This window comes from Papaver somniferum, unplaced genomic scaffold (genome assembly GCF_003573695.1).
Source record: "Papaver somniferum cultivar HN1 unplaced genomic scaffold, ASM357369v1 unplaced-scaffold_10, whole genome shotgun sequence".
NCBI classification, from domain to species: domain Eukaryota; kingdom Viridiplantae; phylum Streptophyta; class Magnoliopsida; order Ranunculales; family Papaveraceae; genus Papaver; species Papaver somniferum.
The window spans coordinates 1,227,563-1,245,161 of record NW_020618825.1 but is presented as its reverse complement, the minus strand read 5'-3'; the positions used below and the strand labels follow the sequence as shown (position 1 = coordinate 1,245,161).

The 17,599-nt window shown below is 35.0% G+C and overlaps 1 protein-coding gene and 1 pseudogene across 2 annotated transcripts; both read right to left on the bottom strand.

Moving 5' to 3' along the window:
• Nucleotides 1-216: 216 nt before the first annotated feature.
• On the bottom strand, nucleotides 217-4,769 carry LOC113326089 (60S ribosomal protein L23A-like). Of its 2 annotated transcripts, XM_026573889.1 has the most exons (3): nucleotides 3,656-3,783; nucleotides 1,671-1,997; nucleotides 217-330 (listed from the first exon to the last, which is right to left on the bottom strand). In XM_026573889.1, the coding sequence occupies exons 1-2, from the start codon at nucleotides 3,780-3,782 to the stop codon at nucleotides 1,684-1,686; spliced, it is 441 nt and encodes a 146-aa protein (XP_026429674.1). In that variant the 5' UTR covers nucleotide 3,783; the 3' UTR covers nucleotides 217-330; nucleotides 1,671-1,683. The 2 variants fall into 2 exon arrangements, 1 of the variants encoding a protein (XP_026429674.1); XR_003348284.1 differs by lacking the exons at nucleotides 217-330; nucleotides 3,656-3,783 and adding an exon at nucleotides 4,457-4,769 and having other exon boundaries at nucleotides 1,678-1,997.
• Nucleotides 4,770-14,999: 10,230 nt separating this feature from the next.
• LOC113326855 lies at nucleotides 15,000-16,674 on the bottom strand (annotated as a pseudogene).
• Between the last annotated feature and the right edge of the window lie 925 nt (nucleotides 16,675-17,599).

The following is a 17,599-nucleotide window of genomic DNA, read 5'->3' as shown; positions in this document are numbered from 1 at the left end:
CATGCATATGGCATGTGTAACCAGAAGTTACACATCTTTATGATATGTGTAATGCAAAGTTACACTTGTATATATATGCAAATAAATAGACATCAAAAAAAAACACAAAAAAAAAGTTATTACTTTAATATTCATTTACAATAATTTCTTAGCATGTGTAACTAGAAGTTACACACGCATCTGTTTAGTGTAATTGAGAGTTACATATGTGTCTATCTAGTGTAACTGAGAGTTACACATGCATCTGACTTGTGTATTCAGCGTCAACTCCAGTTCCAGCGAGACCATTACCACGTTTAAGCAATTAGCTTTTATGAAGTTATCTAAAACCTGAAATATAACAACAAGCAATCAGTATTTATACGATTAAAATGAACAGTACATAAAACAATGTATATTTCAGTTTCACAAGCATCTGATTAGTGTAGCTAGCGGTTACACATGCATCTGAATTGTGTAACTGAGAGTTACACATGCATATAACATGTGTAACTAGGAGATACACATTCATCTGGCTAGTGTAGCTAGCAGTTACACATGCATATGACTAGTGTAACTAGGAGTTACACATACATATTGATATGTGTACCCAAAATCAGTATGTGTAAGTAAAAGTTACACATCTAATTAACATGTGTAACTTGCAGATACACATGCATCTGAATTATGTAACTAGGAGTTACACATGCATCTGACTTAGATATGTCAACATAAAATCAGCAAATCCATCTCTAAATGAATAACACTAGCAAAAACGAGAGGTGACTATCAAGCAATTACCAGTCATAAAATAATACAGTTAACCTTGCAAGTGAATGAGAAGCTCTTAATTAAGATATCACTGCTTCAGCAGAAAGACGTTGTTAGCACTGTATTAACAGAAAGACGTTTTACAGTGCTAGTCTAGATGTACCTAAGCCATTTTCATATTATCGATGACGAAGGACATTTTAAGCAACAGAAAGTAAAGCTTCAGACAGTAATTATACTGGCAGAATAATACAAACACCTGGGAACCTTGTGCTAGCACATTAATATCGCAAAAAATGATCACACAACTGATTCAGCAGGGTATAGATATGAACCCAGGAAAACAAAATGCATGTGTAATCAGTAGTTACACATGTAAACAATAGTTACACATGCATATTAGCATAAGTTACACATACAATCATCATGTGTAACTAGAAATTACACATCTAATTATTATGTGTAACTATAAGTATAACCTGCATCTAATTAGTCTAATCTGCATCCACTACTACTCCCTACTACTAGGACTTGATGTTCTTTTCTCAATTTCATAAATATAACCACTATAACATATCCCATCAAATTAGCATGTGTAACTATAAGATACATATGCATATCCCATCAAATTAGCATGTGTAACTATAAGTTACACATCTAATTTGCATGTGTAACTAGTAGATACACATTTATTTGGCTTGTGTACCTAGAAGTTACATATTTAATTAGCATGTGTAACTACTAGTTACACATCCATAGTCTGCCAATGCTAGTTAAACGTGCAAATTGTCATGCATATGGCTTGTGTGATGTGCAGTTAAACAGATGTATGAGTTAAGTGAAACCATTCCAGACCTATATCCATATACTACCTTTCAAGAAAAAGAAGTAGCTAGTCGTAAGTAATCAAGAAGGCTTACTTGATAACGGTGTTCACTTTATCTGTCTGGATGTTTTACATCTTCTTGAAAGCATCCTTATTTTCTTCTTCTTGTTGTCTTCAATCTTCTTCATTGCGGACTCGGTGGTGAGTGGGTATTTCAGGATCTGGTAATGGTCCAGCTTGTTCCTTGGTAGTGCACTAATATATTGGTACTTGGGATTCCTTGCCTTCTGCAATGTCTTTGGCCTGTGAAATATGACTGATGTGCAGATATTCTTAGCCTTCTTCTTAATGGTTGATGCTCCAGCTTTGACAGCCTTGGAAGCTTTGTTAGCCAGCACCTTGGGGTCAGCCTTCTTAGTAACTACATGACAAGCAAATGATATCAGTACCATAGCAGCTAGAACACTTCTCATACAAATGAACAAAACATGACATCCAAAAATCAAAAACCAATGGACACAGAATAGTCAAATCTATCTCATAACTGAATAAACTAGAGCAAGTATACAAAACTTAATAGTTCACCCTTACAGAGTTACAGACTCTACAAAAAAAGGTAAAATTAAAAATGTCACAGTTAGATAGAAGTTTCATATTAGGTTACATATGCATATACCATCAAATTAACATGTGTAACTATAAGTCACACATCTAATTTGCATGTGTAACTAGTAGATACACAAGCATGTTATGTTTTGTTAGCTATTGCGGTAATTCTATTCTCTTACGATGATTGAAAAGGAATACACAGATGCATATCTTGAAGTTTACCTTCAACAAACTCGACGGTTTCAAATTTCAGTAACAATCTTGCTCAAACAAATAAGCTACATGTTCTGTGATTCTCATTACCTTAAGTCAATCTATACTTCTGTACCTTCGCAAAAGATAGTTTAATTCAATATAATCTTATAATGCTTGTCCATGAATGCAAGTTTCTGATTTTCAATTGCTAAGACATGAAGCAAAGTATATCTTTAGTGTTTCTGTTTTCAATTACTAGGACAACATTGACCAAATGAATTTTCAGAAAAATAAGGCTCTTAATAACTATATACATTGTTTACGTGTATGTGTGGATTGCAGGGAGTGGTGGTGTTGATAATGATACCAAAAAAGTGGTTAAGCAGATGAGGATGGTGTTGTCTAGTGAGCTTCAGGTAAACATGACTCCATAAAATTTGATTGTGATTGCCACATTTCTAGGTATCTATATATGTTGGCATATGGATGTCTAACTGCTAGTTATCCGAAACCTGTAACTAGCAGGATGTGTAACTAGCAGTTACACATTCTGGGATATAAAGTTTATGTTATGTATTTTCAAGTTCTTATGAAAAGGTATATCATGCATATTAGAATGACTAGATAACATTGTTCGGCAGTTGCTTTATGGCCAGCTTGTTCTCAGTAAAGGACCATCATTCAGTTTGGATGAGGATCTAGCAGTAACTACCAGGATGTGTAACTGCTAGTTACACATCCTGGGATATAAAGTTTATGTTATATATTGCAAGTTATTATAAACAACTATAACAAGCTTGGTAATACCCAAATTCCACCTTCGTAAATCTAATCAGATCCACGAAATCAATCAGTTCAGCTACAAAGTGAGATACCGATCAATATAGCTTCAATTTTCACATGTTTAATATTTAATTGATTCATACATCCTAATCTAAGTATACAAAAACACAGAAATCACATCCACTCAAACCTCGATAAGATCACAGACAAGCAAAACAAACTAAACATCTAGGAATTGACATCAACTTTACATACAAACCCCAATCAAGTGCATCGATCATGAAATTAACAGTAAAACGAATCATTATCCACCTCCAATAACATGCAACTAAGTCCACTAAAACCAGATCAGAAATTATTTCAAATCCAAACAAAATCAAACCAAATCTAGAACTTCAAGCTCAAAATTCAACCTCAAAAAACCTAGATCAACCACCAAACTACCAAACAAATCTACAAAATATCACAAAAAATCAGTAGTGAGATTCTTACGCTTTTCACCACCAAAGACATGATTAACAGGTTTCTTCCTTCCCAAGAGGCGATTAATAGCAGAATGAACACCTTTTGCTGATGAAGATTTAGGTACTGACTGAATGTTGAGCAGCACAAACCTCATATGAATGTTGTTTCCCAACATTAACGAAAATGTTGATATTTGGAGTCTAGGGTAGGAAAGTAATGTCTCAACAATAGGGGTAGAAAAGTGTATGCAATTGATTTTGTATCAAAACACCACCATTAACTAGCGGTTACACGAAGATAAGACCTTAGGTGTTTTGGAAGTAATGTCTCAACAATAGGGGTAGGAAAGTGTATGCAATTGATTTTGTTTGTTTAGCCACAACAGTCATAGTATAAAAGATCAAAGAAAGGCAGTTGATAACTTAACTTAGCATGCGTAATTATGAGTTATACATGCACCTGACTAGTGTAATTGAGAATTACACATCCATATATGACATGTGTATCCAGCAGTCAATGAAAACACATATGTAACTATAACTTAAACATTCAATTAACATGTGTAACTCCTAATTACACATGTGTATACGAAAGTTACACATGCAATTTGGATGTGTAGACGCAAGTTACACATGTTGTGCATCAAAATTCTAAGACTCATACACTTGCACAATAATTTCTAAGTATCAAGATATTCATACACATTAATGAAACAACACATAACATGTCATATTGCTATAAATTTGTACACAAAGTACATCTATTCATAAAAATGTTGAAAATAAAGCAAGTTATCTAAAATTAGAAAGAAGGAATCATCTTACTTACCACTGACTTTAGATCCTCCTCCAAAACTTCTCAAATACCACCACCTCTACCACTACAACCTCCTCATCTTCCACCAGAACCTGCATATCCACCACCAACACTATTGATGAACATTAGTACCCTCTACAGTTACGATGACGACAAGTAATCACCATCAACAACAAAAACAACAATATTCTAAACGCATACATAGATTTAAAACTTGTTGATTCAATTAAAAACGAGAGAAATCTTATTGATTTTCAGATCTTTTCCCATACGGCGATTTCATTTCTGCTGCTGTTGAAGATCTTCTTGATTCAATTGTTGAATTTGCACAAAAAGTAAGTAATTAGGGTTAAAACGACATTGAAGAAATTCGATTGATTCAAAAAAAAATCAGGTTCTTCTTCTTCTCAGATCTTAACAGAATCAATTAAAATAAAAATCAAAAATCTAATCAAACATTGAACTAATAACAGTAAGAATGATTAACCTAATCAAAAACCTAATCCGAAATGATTTCTGCTGCTTCGAATCAACTGAAACTTAGATTTGATTCAAAATCTTCAAAAAACCCAATCGAACAAAAGAAAACCTAATCTGATGCATCTTGAAACCAACAAAAACCTATATTCAAATGAAATCCATTCAAAGATTGATTCGTATTGGTGATTAACTGATGATTACCTGCAAAATCGTCTCGTCTTCTTCTTCACAGATCTAAAATCGCATGAGCGGAGAGAGAAAAATAATGCAGAAGAGAGAGAAAAAGAAAAGAGAAATGAAAATATCTTCTGGGATTCCTCCTGTATAAATAGTAAAGGGTAGTTTTATCATTATTAAAATTCGTAATAATTAATTATGGGCCAGATCTGAAGAAATATTGATATTCTGGGCCTAGTAGTATCATTTCATGAAAGTATGGACTTGACAGTGGATGATCCATTTGGTGGGGCTTCTATATGTTTGAACCCATATAGCAGGGGGTTATAGTATTTTTCACTATGTGTTTTTTCACGGTTGTGATTTTGTGTTTGAAATTGAACCACGTGGAGTTAAAAGACGCTACGTTTGCAAGATTAAGCTGAAATGAAGCGTGTAATCTTGGGGGACCTCTAAACAATATGTTTGGGTGGTATTTGGCTCCTACTATTGGGAAAGCAATCATTCAAGCTGTTGATTAAGTTTCTCAAGGGACACTTGATGATCTTTTTCCACTTATGATTTGGAAATGGTGCGTTCTCAAAGTAAATTATGAGGTTTGTGCTACATATATTTTGTAGTCTGTTTAATTAGGGTTCTAGCTTGCTCAAGGTGGGGTTGCGGTTTCCCTTTAGAATATATTTCTTCTTTATGTACCTCTGCAGTAATAGCCGGGACAGTTTCAACTATTGATATTGAAAATCTCAATAAAACATCACTCCTGTACTCATCAAATCAATGCGGCATGTCAACGGAGAGGGAGGGTGGTTACAATTGCACAACTTATTGACCTTGTATGATATAAGAGATATTTTGTAAAAGAGTCGCATGTTTTTTGATATATTAGGGTCTGGGTCATAGAACATGCCGCTGATGCATTTGGGTCTAAGACTGACCGAAGACCGTTAACAAATCATTAGTTGACTTTTTCCTTTTTGCTTAAAATCCTGACCATCAGCTGACTAGCCTTGACAGTTACATGTTGTCAAAATATTTAACCCTCTAGTCCTTTTCCATCCCGTTCCGAAATCCAAAATCATTTCCAATAGCAAGTACCGGGTCGACTAGAGAAAAATCTCCTAAGAGTTGAACATGGGTTTTACGCCGGCCTGTCCGAGCCTCGCACAACTTGCACAACGACAAGCAGAAATACTTTTGTAAAAGGGTCGCATGTTTTTTGATATATTAGGGTCTGGGTCATAGAACATGCCGCTGATGCATTTGGGTCTAAGACTGACTGAAGACCGTTAAAAAATCATTAGTTGACTTTTTCCTTTTTGCTTAAAATCCTGACCATCAGCTGACTAGCCTTGACAGTTACATGTTGTCAAAATATTTAACCCTCTAGTCCTTTTCCATCTCGTTCCGAAATCAAAAATCCAAAATCATTTCCAATAGCAAATACCGGGTCGACTAGAGAAAAATCTCCTAAGAGTTGAACATGGGTTTTACGCCGGCCTGTCCGAGCCTCGCACAACTTGCACAACGACAAGCAGAAAAACTTGACGCTACCCGCGCCGCTGTTGTTAATGTTTTTAGACTAAATGTGGGTAGTCATCGTGGTAATGGGATTACGAATTGTCGACCATTAGTGCGGGTATATTTATACTCAGTCCCGGTTGCAGAAGCTACAGGGTGTTTTCCCTTCACCATTCCGCTTACTGCAACGCTACAAGGGGATTCCCCCCTACTTGCATTTAGTCCCGGTTGCATTTACGTGTTCTCTGAATGAATTGTAAAGAAAATAAAAATAGGAAATAAAGGAGGAGGGTTATTAGTCTACGTACCTGAAACCCACCTCTTCCACGCGTATTGTCGCCCTCCAAATCTGTCTATCCAACGTCTGTTTTGGTGAGAGATTTCGGTTTCTCAGATCGTTCTTCACGCATTCGTCCCAAGTGAGCTTCGGTTGTCCTTGGCGTTGCATCCTTCCTTCAACATGCCTGATGCGGCCTACTCGTACTGAGGCATCAGGCGGTCTTCGTTGGAGATGCCCAAACCATCTCCTTCCATCCCGCAGAAAGTTTCTTTCTTCCATTTTTTTTTTTGCGGTTCAGGCAATATTACGAACACCTGATGAGAAAAATCTGTCGTTCATTAAGAAGTCTTCTTCTGTCACTATCTAATTCTTGCAAATTCAGTTCATACACAAGCCACCATTCACAATCTCCTCCATTAGTTTAGCCCCCATCATCACTGGAAGTAAAAAAATCAGAACCCGTCTGATCTTTGTATCAGAACTAGATACAACGATGACTAGATACAACGAACTTCGTCATCCTCCACCCTATGACTAGATACAACGATGTAGGATCTTCCATGAAATTTGGGAACCTTTTTCTGCTTATGAATGATAAATTAGGCTGTAATACTAGCATTTTTATGAGTTATAGTTTCTTGTAATTCAAACTGGGTTACTTTTGTTCAAGTAGAAAAGCAAACTTAGTTATATTGCTAAGAGAATTAATAAGAGAACTGGTAATAATTTGTTAATCAATGAGATTCGGTAAACAAGTTTGAACGTTTCGGGTATCATCTTTCAACCACCAGGAATCGACCGCAAAAAACCAATTCTTCTCGAATTAGCACCCACCAAAATCATAAAATTTAGCCGTAAAACTTGGTTTAGTTAAGTAGTTAACTAGTTTAGGATAGTAGGTCGTTAACCTATCTCGTAAGGGTATATTAGCAAACATATTAGACGGTCAAAGATGGTCAAACGACCCTACTGCATCAATGGCGTGTTTTACTACCCAGATCCTAATAGTGAAAAATACTAGAATCACCCAACTAAATGGGTTCTATATTTTCAAGCCCCACCAAATGGATTCATTACTATAAACTTCATAATTAAACTTTTTGATATTTCTAGGCCCAGAACTTTAGATTTCAGGGCTTGGTAATAAAGTTTAGGGTTTGGAAGAAATTAGTAATACCAAAAATACCCTTGACTATATATACCTAATAAAATAGGCTATGAGTTTCATTTCCAGATTCATTTCCTGTTTCACTTTCTCTCTCTCGGCAAAAGATCTCTCGGCAAAATTGTATCTGCATCTTCCTTTCACTAGATTTTCTCTTCATGATATTAAATCTTCCGAATTCGAATTGTTTCTTCACAAAATCGTTGCATTGAAGAACAACAAACAAGTGCGTTGATTTTTGATTCGCTGTATTGAAGACGAGAGGAAGAACAACACATATTTCCCAGAAAATCGTTGAATTGATTCAGTTGTTTTCAGATCTGACGAGAGGAAGACGCTGCATTGAAGAACAACAAATACGTTTGTATCAATTTTTATTTTCTGTTTGTATAAAATAGGTTTGATTCACTAGTTTTTTCTGATCTATTTTTTAATTTCGATTTTCTACTGATTATCGTTTTTTTTGCTTGGATTTTGCTGAGTCTGAGAAGAGGAAGAAAACAGGTTGGAATAGAGAAATCAACATAGTGTGTTTTCGATCTAGTCTTGAATTCCATTGATTTCGATTTTTATGATTTGGATCTTTCTTATTTTGTTTTTATATTTTTTGATTTGGTTGATACTGAGAACAAGAAGAGAAATAATATTGTTTCAGAAGAAGGAAAACAACAAATCTAGGTACGAATTTTATTTGGCTTGATTTCAAAACTTTTTTCATTTTTTTTTCGATTATTTGTTGTTCTTGCATGTCCGATCCGAGAATTTTTTGTGAATTTGTTGTTTATATTTTGTTGATACTGAGAGGAGGATGAAGAAACAATTTTGTTTCAGAAGGACAACTTCAAATTGATGTAGACATGCTGTTTTTTGTTACAGTATGTGTAACTTGAGGTTACACATATGTATCTTGTTGTATTTTTAGCATGAAATTTGTATTTTTCTGTTGTTTTTTGTGAATTTGTTGTGAGTTTTTTATTTGATACTGAGAAGAGGATGAAGAAACAATGTTGTTTCAGAAGAACAACTTCAAATTGATGATGTAGACATGCTGTTTTTTTATACAGTATGTGTAACATAAGGTTACACATGTATATCATGTTGTATATTTAGCATGGAATTTGTATATATATCTTTTTGTTGTTTTTGTTTTTTGTGAATTTCGTGTGAGTTTTTGTTTGATACTGAGAAGAGGATGAAGAAACAATGTTGTTGCAGAAGAACAACTTCAAATTGATGATGTAGACATGCTGTTTTTTGTTATACAGTATGTGGAACATATGTATCATGTTGTATTTTTAGCATGGAATTTGTATTTTTCTGTTGTTTTTTGTTTTTTGTGAATTGTTGTGAATTTTTTGTTTGACCAAATGAAGTTTCAGAAAAATAAGGTTCTTAATGACTCTATACATTTTTTACGTGTATGTATGGATTGCAGGGAGTGGTGGAGTTGATATTGATACCACAAAAGTGGTTAAGCAGATGAGGATGGTGTTGTCGAGTGAGCTTCAGGTAAACATGACTCATAAAATTTGATTGTGATTTTCACATTTCTAGGTATCCATATATGTTGGCATATGGATGTCTAACTGCTAGTTATCTGAAACCTGTAACTAGCAGGATGTGTAACTGCTAGTTACACATCCTAGGATATAAAGTTTATGTTCTATATTTGCAGGTTCTTATGAAAAGGTATATCATGAATATTGGAATGACTAGATAACATTGGTTGTAAGTTGTTTTATGGCCATCTTGTTCTTAGTAAAGGGCCATCATTCAGTTTGGATGATGATCTAGCAGTAACTAGCAGGATGTGTAACTAGCAGTTACACATCCTGGGATATAAAGTTTATGTTCTATATATTGAAGGTTCTTATGAAAAGGGATATCATAAGAAACTAAGTGGATGCGTAACTTCTAATTACACAAGCTATATAGATAAGATAATTGTTGCTTACCTTCTAGGTACACAAACTAAGTGGATGCATAAATTCTAGTTACACAAGCTAAAGGTATATCATGAATATTGGAATTACTAGATAACATTGGTTGGAAGTTTCTTTATGGCCAGCTTGTTCTCAGTAAAGGGCCATCATTCAGTTTGGAGATGATCTAACAGTAACTAGCAGGATGTGTAACTAGCAGTTACACATCCTGGGATATAAAGTTTATGTTCTATATATTGAAGGTTATTATGAAAAGGGATATCATAAGAAACTAAGTGGATGTGTAACTTCTAGTTACACAAGCTACATAGATAGGATAATTGTTGCTTACCTTCTAGGTACACAAACTAAGTGGATGTGTAACTTCTAGTTACCCAAGCTAAATAGATGTGTAATTTCTAGTTACACATGCTAATTAGATGTGGGATTTCGAGCTACACATGCTAATTAGATGTGTAACTTTTACTTACACATACTGATTTTGGGTACAGATACTAATATGAATGTGTAACTCCTAATTACACATGTTATATGCATGTGTAACTGCTAGCTACACTAGTCAGATGTTTTGTGAAACGGAATATACATTGTTGTATTTATACGGAAGTTGTATTTATACGTACCTGAGAAGTGTTCTAGCTTCTTGATTACTTACGACTAGCTACTTCTTTTTCTTGAAAGGTAGTATATGGATATAGGTCTGGAATGGTTTCACTTAACTCATACATCTGTTTAACTGCACATCACACAAGCCATATGCATGACAATTTGCACGTTTAACTAGCATTGGCAGACTATGGATGTGTAACTAGTAGTTACACATGCTAATTAAATATGTAACTTCTAGGTACACAAGCCACATAAATGTGTATCTACTAGTTACACATGCAAATTAGATGTGTAACTTATAGTTACACATGCTAATTTGATGGGATATGCATATGTAACTTATAGTTACACATGCTAATTTGATGGGATATGCATATGTAACTTTTACTTACACATACTGATTTTGGGTACACATATCAATATGTATGTGTAACTCCTAGTTACACTAGTCATATGCATGTGTAACTGCTAGCTACACTAGCCAGGTGAATGTGTATCTCCTAGTTACACATGTTATATGCATGTGTAACTCTCAGTTACACAATTCAGATGCATGTGTAACCGCTAGCTACACTAGTCAGATGCTTGTGAAACTGAAATATACATTGTTTTATGTACTGTTCATTTTAATCGTATAAATACTGATTGCTTGTTGTTATATTTCAGGTTTTAGATAACTTCATAAAAGCTAATTGCTTAAACGTGGTAATGGTCTCGCTGGAACTGGAGTTGACGCTGAATACACAAGTCAGATGCATGTGTAACTCCTAGTTACATAATTCAGATGCATGTGTATCTGCAAGTTACACATGTTAATTAGATGTGTAACTTTTACTTACACATACTGATTTTGGGTACACATATCAATATGTATGTGTAACTCCTAGTTACACTAGTCATATGCATGTGTAACTGCTAGCTACACTAGCCAGATGAATGTGTATCTCCTAGTTACACATGTTATATGCATGTGTAACTCTCAGTTACACAATTCAGATGCATGTGTAACCGCTAGCTACACTAATCAGATGCTTGTGAAACTGAAATATACATTGTTTTATGTACTGTTCATTTTAATCGTATAAATACTGATTGCTTGTTGTTATATTTCAGGTTTTAGATAACTTCATAAAAGCTAATTGCTTAAACGTGGTAATGGTCTCGCTGGAACTGGAGTTGACGCTGAATACACAAGTCAGATGCATGTGTAACTCTCAGTTACACTAGATAGACACATATGTAACTCTCAATTACACTAAACAGATGCGTGTGTAACTTCTAGTTACACATGCTAAGAAATTATTGTAAATGAATATTAAAGTAATAACTTTTTTTTTTGTGTTTTTTTTTTTGATGTCTATTTATTTGCATATATATACAAGTGTAACTTTGCATTACACATATCATAAGGATGTGTAACTTCTGGTTACACATGCCATATGCATGTGTAACTTCTGTTTACACCTTCACACTGTATTTTAATAATTTCGGGCTTAGATTTAATAATTTTGGGCCTACATTTAAATTTTATTTAATTATGGGCTTGACAATATGCATAAGGGTATCAAGGTTTTTTAAAAACTCGGGGCCTAGATTTAAACTTTTTTTAATTAAGGGCCTCATATTATGGGTTATCCATGGGTTGGGCCTGAGCCTAATTTCCCCATCCTAATATCACCAAAAACACGCGACCGTTTTACAAACCGGTCGTGATATATGGGATCCATATATCGTGCACCCAGTGCACCCAACATTAGATGTCATCGACAGAGAACAAATATTCTTTTCGAGATTGTCTTTTGGTTTTCATCTTGGGAGTAATTATCTAATTGGTACGAGGTAAACTAATCGCTTTTTAATCTCCAAATTCTCAAAATCTCATTATCAATCCTATCATATCACCTAGTAAAGTGCATTAGAAACTTAAATGTATCATGATTAAATCAGTAACTCCTTTTCTTATTTCTACCATCCAATCAATCGTCATAAAATCTAATGGAATGGACAATTTTTCTCAAAAACAAAAGGAATATCTAGCGATTTTGCAAGGTGTTGATTTCTTCATCAAGACAGGTTCATATTGATGTCGTTTAGTTTTGTGTTTTTAAAATGCAAAATTATGATTCCTTCATCAATATGATTGACTAATTAATACATGATATAACCTAGCCAAAATATAAATAAATGAAACTACACCTACATTCGTCTTTCATATAACCCCAAAATAGAAAACTACAGGAATCTTCCATTGCATTTCATTGAATACTATTTAAAAGAATTGATCAATCAAGTCTGATCATATATTGGTTTCAGGCCACAATGAAAAATTCGGATTTATTGGATCTTCGATTAGGTTTTTTATTGAGATCAGCAAATAAGAAGGAGAAAAGAACAGGTAAAGGAAGGAACGATGAGTTGGCAGGCAACATGGATGACACCTGGTGCACTGGGTGCATCATATATGGGTGCCATAAATCATTTTCGTTTACGAAATATCTCATGATATAATGGAACTGTATGACAAACAAGGATTACTTGCTCACTTAAAAGGCTTTATTAGTGCAACTACAGTCATGAGATAGTGTGCGTTGAGATAGGTATATGGAAATATCCATGTAGACCAACAAGTATCAAGGTTAGAGGCTGTGTATTTGAGCATTCCCGTATGAAACGATCTAGAGAAGTGTGTTACATTTAAGTCTAGCTATGCATAAAAGAATCCCTCTGCAATAAATTTTGGCGAACAAATCTACAAATTAGAAACTCTTTCCACCATCAAAACACCCAAGCATATGCAATGATTCGTAAAGGAGCTAGCACTTCAATTCAGATTATCTATTCACAGTTTCGCACATTAGAAATTCATTTAGCCTATCAGCATATACTGCATATTCATGCCAATGTAGCTCGCTGAATGCATTTCCAGAGCATTGAGTAGCAATGGCATCTGATTTGAACACCGGTTCTTCGCCAATTGAATAACATATGCAAACTCAGAAGTATCATAGAAAACTTTCTTCACCAATTATAACCATATGCAGCAGGGTAATATCTCAAGGAAGCAAAGGAGAACCTAGTGCACCACTGATATAGAACTCCTACGAGTTGGCATTATTACGCAATGGTTTATCATCATCTAATAATTCATAGTACACCTCCCCCATATCCATGGGTTCTAGACCAGCTTTATTTCGTAATTTCCGAATTCTGTTCATAATAACTACTGCGTCAAACGACGACTTATCTAGGCACATACTTTCTCATCTTTCCAGCAATATCAATCCTCAAGAACGTTATGATCAGGACGAACAACCACCATCTGTCTAAGAGAAGATTTCAATAGTTTGTTGTGGTGCTCTTGTACGTTATGACCATGACCAAGATCAATAGGAGATTTCGATAGTTTGTTGTGGTGCTCTTGTACCTTAAATAGAATGAAAAACATAAATAAAAAATGTACTGTTTTTAGCATTTTAATTTGTATGCCTAAGGCAAATCTGTTGCCAAGTTTTAATTTCTCACCACTAGGTGGTGCTTCATTGAATTATATGGCTGGGTATCTATTTGTTTTCCGCATCAAATATATTGGAATAAGTTGTGGATTAAGGTATGCACATACATCCAGATTACACCATACACTTCATGAATGTAAAAAAGAAAACAAGAAAAAAAATTACATCCAATCTTCATCAATATTTTTATTTATTTCTTGGTAATTTTCACATAATCCATAAAATTAAAGTTTAACATATAAACTATGTAAAGTTGTCGATCCAGAGCTGTCTCGTAGGTGTTAAGACTCAAAAGTCCTCAGGTTTGGGAGGCCTTTATCGTTTCAAAATGCATCCTCTTATCAAGAAGAAAAACCAAGAAAATCCCTAACACATAAAACTAGTAGATCGCCTCGTCGTGTCTTTCTAAGGCATCTAAGATTTAGATCTTGAGAAGAGAAGTCATAATGCTTCTTGTTTTGGTGATGATGCTGCTATTGAACCACCACCACTTGCTTCTGCCATGATTTTGTTGTTGCCTTCGGCGATAATAGAACTGTTCTTGTTATTAGTATTTAGGGTTAAGTTTTGCTTTCACTCTACACAGATGAGGAAGGAGGGAGGCACAGTTTTGTTATTTATAACGGATATAAGATTTAGGTTTAAGGGGTATCACCAATTGACTATTGATTTCAATTTTATTTATTTCATCTAACGACTGTAACATATTCTCTGAATGATGTGCAAGATAAGATTTTTAAGGTTTCATATAGTATTGCAGAACTGTGCAGGACTCGACTCAACTCAGCATACTTATTTATCTGGGTACAAATCCAAGATCCCCAAGACATCACCGTCTCGGTGGCATCCATTAGCTTCTGACCCACTTTCTCTATAGCACCGTGTATAACCTATATGCCTCCATTTCTTGTCGAATAAAATGATCAAGACTTTCAATTGAATTAGTTAATACACTGATTCTAAACATTTGATGACTTCTGGAATGTGAGTTGATAACCCTAATATCAGTGAGCTTAGTAAGGTCACCAACACTCTCAAAGCTTAAGATGTTTGAGTAAATGCCTGAACCCTGTCTTTAATGATTCTCATGGACTTTCCTAGTCGTTTACCTAAAACACTGAAATCAGGTTCTAAATGCAAAGAAGCATATCCTAATGGGTTGTTGAATGGAACAACAAACGGTATACTTAGTAGCTCCTCAAGCATATACTCTCTCAGCTTTCTGGCAATATCTTCAAGAAAGTTTTGATCAGGAGGAACAACCACCATCTGTCTAAGAGGAGATTTCGATAGTTTGTTGTGGTGCTCTTGTACCTTATGACCAGGATCAATGACTGTCATCATTCTTGTAAGTTGTAACACTACTCTCAATGTGTTTCTGTCTCTTTCCAACTTCTAGAGAAAAGCTACAATAGTGAATGCTCTCTTCTAATCCTCTGGAAACCTTGTGCATATTCTGGTTTGAAACTTCCGTGAATAATACGGTGAAAGAGCACATTACCTTACATGTCATTAGCAGCACATGGTATAGTGTTGACAGAGCCATACCGCAGTCTTCTTCTCCTGTACGGCATTTTAGCCTCCCACAGTTGAAGCATACATAGATATTCGTATGATTGTTGATGAACTTCAAGAGATAAGTCACCACCGTGTATAACCTATATGGCTCCATTTCTTGTCGAATAAAATGATCAAGACTTCCAGTTGAATTAGTTAATACACTGATTCTAAACATTTGATGACTTCTGAAATGTGAGTTGATAAATAGGAACTAATAAAGCAAGGCCCTCAAGCGCAATTCTTTTGTAAATCTGAACATGGAGGCTATATGCGTTATACCAAGCAAGAAATACATCTTTACAACTCTGTAAACCTGTTCCTCTTTGGACCGTAAGGTTTCAGCACACAACTGGAGAATTAATCAAGCACAACTTCAGTGCATCTGCTCAGTAATCATTGATGATATCTGTAGGTGGAGGTTCCTTTCCATCTGCAGCCAAGATAAGACCATTACAAATGAGATTTTTACATGCTGACTTACAAATAATGCTGTAGAAAGAACCATAATAGTACAAATTATAGAACCATTCACGGTTTTGAATCCAGCCCTCCAGCAACAAAATGCCCAGGAAGTTATTCTCAAAGAAATCATAATTCTCAAATGGTAGTAACTGTATGTTTAAGGAAGGAATTACTCTCATACCAGCAATCAAATACATCCTCAACTCGACTGGATGGAATTGTTATATGATAAATCTGATGATGATGCAGATGAGTCATCTTAACACCTGAGAGTTTTCTAGCTTCACAAAGAAGTTAATGACTACTCTTTCCTCTCTGTCGTGACTAATTGAGATAGGAGCATGAGTACCGCATGGAATCTACTTCTGGTTACAGCCCATTCTTTTGCATTTTCCAGCCGATTGGAAACTTTTTCCCGCAGACAAAATAAGGAGCTCAGTAAGTCTCTTTGTAATCCAACAGTAAGGATAAGACTGTGTAATTGTCTGAGATTTGAGAAGCGTCCCCTTTTCCTTCACAGCAATAATGTTGGAAACAATTTACAAAATCAAAGCGGATCTCAAACAGCTGAGTCGCGGACTAGGTCGCTATCTTTAAGGTGTTTCGCGACTCTGCCTCTTGATTGTGTGCTAGCAGTCGATTCTTGTCGAAAACCCTATGTGATAAAACAGCTGGTAACTTTCTTGTTCGATTTCTCTGCACTGTGAGAAATCGAACCAACAACAACTCTTTCTACACTTTCTCAGAACTCGAAATAGATGAAAAACAATTCTCTCTCATCTTCTCCAGAAACTGTTCTTTTATAACTCAAAAGAAATTAATACGGTTTTAGTGAAAATCAATTTTGCAATTAGTGCTCACTGAAAATCCTCCATTACAGTCACAAAACGATAACAATATAATTACCAAAAATTAATAGAATTAATTGGAGAATATTAAGTTGAAAAAACCGTTTTTGGAAATCAAGAGTTAAATATGCAAAAAATTAGTTTCTGAATCACCAGACCTCCCAAGACCCAAAGGCCCCGCTCTCCCGGATTTAAATAAATAATATAAATATATAAATATACCTAGTCAAATGCATGGGATGAGACTTAAACCCAAGTCTATAGTGTGGGAGCCCAAAATAATACCACCACACTATTTCTCTAAGTTTGATATAAATTAAAAAACTATGTTTTTAAATATATATATCTCCCAAAAAACAATGACAATGCCTTTATCTGCATCCTTGACTTACCCACAAAAATGAAAAACCCTGTTTGTAAAAGAACCCATAGCCATCAACTGCTACATTTGTCGCCGTTTTGAAGATCTGGCTAGTGATAACTACGTTGGCTGATTTAACAAACTCTCTCAGATCTCTACTTTTGAGGAGTACTTTGAACAGCCTGAACTCTTAAAGTCCCATATGATTAACAAAAACCCATCTCTTAGTGAGGAGTATTT

Excerpts from the sequence above, each read along its gene's own strand:
- LOC113326089 (XM_026573889.1), bottom strand. The coding sequence starts at position 3,782 with ATGAGGTTTGTGCTGCTCAACATTCAGTCAGTACCTAAATCTTCATCA. Across the intron at positions 1,998-3,655 it reads TGTCTTTGGTGGTGAAAAGC|TTACTAAGAAGGCTGACCCC; the intron begins GTAAGAATCTCA and ends CTTGTCATGTAG.